Source organism: Heptranchias perlo, unplaced genomic scaffold (genome assembly GCF_035084215.1).
Source record: "Heptranchias perlo isolate sHepPer1 unplaced genomic scaffold, sHepPer1.hap1 HAP1_SCAFFOLD_1694, whole genome shotgun sequence".
In the NCBI taxonomy this organism is placed as follows: Eukaryota; Metazoa; Chordata; class Chondrichthyes; order Hexanchiformes; family Hexanchidae; genus Heptranchias; species Heptranchias perlo.
The window spans coordinates 505-5,991 of NW_027138963.1; the positions used below are offsets into that span (position 1 = coordinate 505).

The following is a 5,487-nucleotide window of genomic DNA, read 5'->3' on the forward strand; positions in this document are numbered from 1 at the left end:
AGATGAGGAGGAATTTCTTCACTCAGAGGGTTGTGAATCTTTGGCTGCACCTCCCAACCTGTGACCTGTACCACCTAGCAATTGCCTGGATGAGTGCAGCTCCAACAACACTCAGGAAGCTCGACACCATCCAGGACAAAGCAGCCCGCTTGATTGGCACCCCATCCAACCCCTAAACATTCACTCCCTTCACCACCGGCGCACTGTGGCTGCAGTGTGTACCATCCACAGGATGCACTGCAGCAACTCGCCAAGGCTTCTTCGACAGCACCTCCCAAACCCGCGACCTCGACCACCTAGAAGGACAAGAGCAGCAGGCACATGGGAACAACACCACCTGCACGTTCCCCTCCAAGTCACACACCATCCCGACTTGGAAATATATCGCCGTTCCTTCATCGTCGCTGGGTCAAAATCCTGGAACTCCCTTCCTAACAGCACTGTGGGAGAACCTTCACCACACGGACTGCAGCGGTTCAAGAAGGCGGCTCACCCCCACCTTGTCAAGGGCAATTAGGGATGGTCAATAAATGCCGGCCTCGCCAGCGATGCCCACATCCCATGAACGAATAAAAAAAAAACCCCAGAGAGCTGTGGATGCTGAGTCGTTGAACATGTTCATGGTTAAAGTCGATAGATTTTTGGACTCCAGAGGTATCAAGAGATACGGGGATCGGGCGGGAAAGTGGAGTTGAGGTTGAAGATCAGCCATGATCTTGCTGAATGGTGGAGCAGGCTCGAGGGGCCAGGTGGCCGACTCCTGCTCCTATTTCTTATGTTCTTTTGTTTCTTTCCTTTTGAGCAGGTTTAATGTGTGGGCTGTGGTCTTTGTCCTGACACGTCTGATGACCCTGACGCTGGCTGTGCTGGTGCTGGGATTCGGCCTGTCCCGTGTCGACAGTCAGACCTTCGACATAGAAACGGGAGTCTTCAACACCCTTCCCTGCCGGTAAGTACCCAGGCCCCAGGCCCGTGTGTCTGTCTCTTACTGTGAGCTGATGCAGTGCCGCAGTTCCAGGGCATCAACCAGGAATACACTGACCATCCAGTCCCGTGAATACAGGACAGAATGACAGACACGTCTCACATCACCACTCACTGCATTCTTCCCCCTCTCGCGCTCTCTTTTTCTCTCCCTCCAGGCCACCCGTCCCCGCGCCCCCTCGCGTCCCCGCACGTCCCCGCGCCCCCTCGCGTCCCCCGCGCCCCCCTCGCGTCCCCGCGCCCCCTCGCGTCCCCGCGCCCCCTCGCGTCCCCGCGCGTCCCCGCGCCCCCTCGCGTCCCCGCGCCCCCTCACGTCCCCGCGCCCGCCTCCGCCAGGTTTATGTGTGATATTGTGTTCGATGACTCCACACCTGGGTGGTGACCACTTGCTGTGCTGACCAGTGTCCCCATTTCGCCCCCCCCCCCCCAGGCTCTGTATCCTAGCGACCGTCTGCCTGACCCAGGTCTGGATGATGTGGAGATTCATTAACTTCCAGTTACGGCGGTGGAGGGAATATCGAGCAGAGCAGTGGGGTCGTCGAAAGATCTCGGCAGTGACGGCCGCGAGAGGGAGGATCGTCCGGAGGGAGCAAGGTCAGTTGGGGGTGGGTGTCACTGAGTGTGGGAGGTGTTCAAAGGGTGGGCCCATGCGAGGTGGGGGTGGGGAGGATTTTCTGGACCACACTCTGGGTACAGGCCCTCGAACTGAGCTTGCTCACTAACTCTGCATCTTTCTCCTCACAGGTCACCATGAGAACGGTTTGGTCAAATCGGAGAACGGAGCCTCACCTCGAGTTCGGAAAACCCGATCTCCCTAACCTGCCGGTGCCCGGGCACTGGGGGAAGTGCAGGGTCTGCCTGGCAACAGCACTCAGTGCAGCAACCAATCACACGGCATCACTGTGCACCTAGGGATCTCTCGCCCCCGAGGCTCGGACTCTGCGGTAAAGTCTCCTCGAACCCCTCACCAGGTGGCCTTTCCTGCCTTGTGAGGGGCTCGGTCCCACACCCGGTGGTGACTGGTGTAATTGACGGACACGAATTCGATCCTTCTGACAGCAGTGACGCTCACTTCCTGCCCTGTGTCCGTCTCTGGGTCACAGCCCCCCCTCCCCTGGGGGCCCATCGACCCTGCCCCCTGGAACCGTCCATCGCCGGGGCGAGGCTGGGCGCTTACTCACTTCGCTCCAAAGCTGCCCACGGGCACAGGTGATTGGTCAATCCCAGCATGGGTCAGCATCGTGACCCAAACTGACCCCAGTTTATGTGCGGAAGTCGCGTGAACCGTGAGCACAACTGTAAATAAACGTGCAAATTAAATGTAAACGTGTGTTGGTGATGTTTGTGTCTCTGAACATTCACGCTGGTCCCTCACTGTCCCCCAGCTTGGGGTGGGTCACTGTCCCTGTGGAGGTGGTGAGGCTGAGGGGCAGAGGGGGGCAAGGGTCAGGGGCAGCGGTCAATGGGGGGCAGTGGACAGGAACCGTGACTAATTCAGGGACCCGGAGAAATAGAAACTACAACACGGGAACGCGGCACTCGGCTCAACCAATCCGTATCCAATTAGAGGGTGAGAAGGTTGGTTCTCAAAGAAGTGTACTGAGCTTGAATAAAGGAGACTATGATGGTATGAGAGCGGAATTGATTAAAGTTGACTGGGAAAATAGATTAAAGGGTAAGATGGTACATGAGCAGTGGTGTTCATTTAAGGAGTTATTTTACAACTTTCAAAAAAATATATTCCACTGAGGGAAAAAAGGGTGTAAAAGAAATGACAGCCATCCGTGGCGAAGTAAAGAAATTAAGGATAGTATCCAACTAAAAACAAGGACATATAAGGTAGCCAAACTTAGTGGGAGGATAGAAGATTGGGAAGTCTTCAAAAGACAGCAAAAAGTAATGAAAGGATTGATTAAGAAAGGGAAGATAGATTATGAAAATAAATTAGCAAAAAATATAAAAACAGATAGCAAGAGTTTCTACAGTTATATAAAAAGAAAAAGGGCGGCTAAGGCAAACGTAGGTCCTTTAGAGGATGAGACCGGGAAATTAATGGTGGGAAACATGGAGATGGCAAAAATGCTGAACAAATATTTTGTTTCAGTCTTTACGGTAGAGGACACTAAGAATATCCCAACACTGGACAAACAGGGGGCTCGAGGGGGGAGCAGCTAAATACGATTAGAATCACTAAGGAATTGGTACTCAGTAAATTAATAGGACTCAAGGCAGATAAATCCCCTGGACCTGATGGCTTACATCTTAGGGTCGAGGGAAGTGGCAGTAGGGATTGTGGATGCTTTGGTAATTTTCCAAAATTCTCTGGACTCGGCAAAGGTCCCGGCAGATTGGAAAACTGCTAATGTAACACCCTTATTTAAAAAGGGTAGTAGGCAGAAGGCTGGAAATTATAGACCAGTTAGCCTAACATCTGTGGTGGGTAAAATTTGGAATCTATTATTAAGGAGACAGTAACGGAACAGTTGGATAAACATAATTTAATAGGACAAAGTCAGCATGGCTTTATGAAGGGGAAGTCATGTCTGACAAATTTGCTTGAGTTCTTTGAGGACATAACGTACAGGGTGGATAAAGGGGAACCAGTGGACATAGTGTATTTAGACTTCCAGAAGGCATTCGACAAGGTGCCACATAAAAGATTATTGCTCAAGATAAAGAATCACTGGATTGGGGGTAATATTCTGGCATGGGTGGAGGATTGGTTATCTAACAGGAAGCAGAGAGTTGGGATAAATGGTTCATTCTCGGACTGGCAACCAGTAGCCAGTGGTGTTCCGCAGGGGTCGGTGCTGGGTCCCCAACTCTTTACAATCTATATTAACGATTTGGAGGAGGGGACAGAGTGCAACATATCAAAGTTTGCAGATGATACAAAGGTGGGAGGAAAGTAGAGAGTGAGGAGGACATAAAAAACCTACAAGGGGATATAGACAGGCTGGGTGAGTGGGCGGAGATTTGGCAGATGCAATACAATATTGGAAAATGTGAGGTTATGCACTTTGGCAGGAAAAATCAGAGAGCAAGTTATTATCTTAATGGCAAGAAACTGGAAAGACTTGCAGTACAAAGGGATCTGAAATCCTCGTGCAAGAAAATCAAAAAGTTAGCATGCAGGTGATCGAGAAGGCCAACGGAATGTTGGTTTTTATTGCTCGGGGGATAGAATATAAAAACAGGGAGGTATTGCTGCAGTTATATAAGGTATTGGTGAGACCGCACCTGGAATACTGCATACAGTTTTGGTGTCCATACTTAAGAAAAGACATACTTGCTCTCGAGGCAGTACAAAGAAGGTTCACTCGGTTAATCCCGGGGATGAGGGGGTGGACATATGAGGAGAGGTTGAGTAGATTGGGACTCTACTCATTGGAGTTCAGAAGATTGAGAGGCGATCTTATTGAAACATATAAGATCGTGAAGGGGCTTGATCGGGTGGATGCGGTAAGGATGTTCCCAAGGATGGGTGAAACTAGAACTAGGGGGCATAATCTTAGAATAAGGGGCTGCTCTTTCAAAACTGAGATGAGGAGAAACTTCTTCACTCAGAGGGTGGTAGGTCTGTGGAATTTGCTGCCCCAGGAAGCTGTGGAAGCTACATCATTAAATAAATTTAAAACAGAAATAGACAGTTTCCTAGAAGTAAAGGGAATTAGGGGTTACGGTGAGCGGGCAGGAAATTGGACATGAATTTCGATTTGTGGTTGGGATCAGATCAGCCATGATCTTATTGAATGGCGGAGCAGGCTCGAGGGGCCGATTGGCCTCCTCCTGCTCCTATTTCTTATGTTCTTATGTGTCAGCCTTTACCCTCCACATGGGCAAATAGTTCTAAACACATTTACTCACCCTGTTGCCATAGCCTGGTTGTCGTGGAAACAATATTTCAGTGAACGAGTGGTCAAGCTGTGACCAGGCTCCCTGGGGAGACGGTGAAAGCAGGTGGAGTTGATTTATTCAAATGCAAATTAGCTAGATTTCTTTCAGAAAATCACATTTTGGAACACAATGCACGAGTAATTCAAGACATGAGGTTTGAGAGGAAGAGGTGACTTTGGACCTCTGGTTCCCAAAGCTCTCCCCCCATTGAGGGTTTTCCTCAACTCATCTCTGGGTCTGTTGGAGACTCATTGACAGAGATTGATTGCTGTGATTGGTCAATAACCCCATTATTGTTGCATCATGTGACTCCTACACTGGTCAGGTCAGCAGTTGGACAGTTTTGGAGGGAGGGGAGGCGAGGGGAGGGGATGGGAGGCGAGGCGAGGCGAGGGGAGGGGAGGGGAGGCGAGGCGAGGCGAGGCGAGGGGAGGCGAGGGGAGGGGAGGGGAGGGGAGGGGAGGGGATGGGAGGGGAGGCGAGGGGAGGGGAGGCGAGGGGAGGCGAGGGGAGGGGAGGCGAGTCCACTGGAACTAACGGCCTGTGACTGAGACACAGTATTGCAGAGTGAATGTGGAGCGTCTCTTGTCGGGGTTCAACAATGGG

At 51.2% G+C, this 5,487-nt stretch overlaps 1 protein-coding gene across 1 annotated transcript; it reads left to right on the top strand.

Moving 5' to 3' along the window:
- Positions 1 to 786: 786 nt before the first annotated feature.
- On the top strand, positions 787 to 2,310 carry LOC137309572 (translocating chain-associated membrane protein 2-like). Its single transcript, XM_067977704.1, has 3 exons — positions 787 to 949; positions 1,415 to 1,578; positions 1,729 to 2,310. Exons 1-3 carry the CDS (start codon positions 846 to 848, stop codon positions 1,800 to 1,802), a joined length of 342 nt encoding a protein of 113 aa, XP_067833805.1. The 5' UTR covers positions 787 to 845; the 3' UTR covers positions 1,803 to 2,310.
- The last annotated feature ends 3,177 nt before the right edge of the window (positions 2,311 to 5,487 follow it).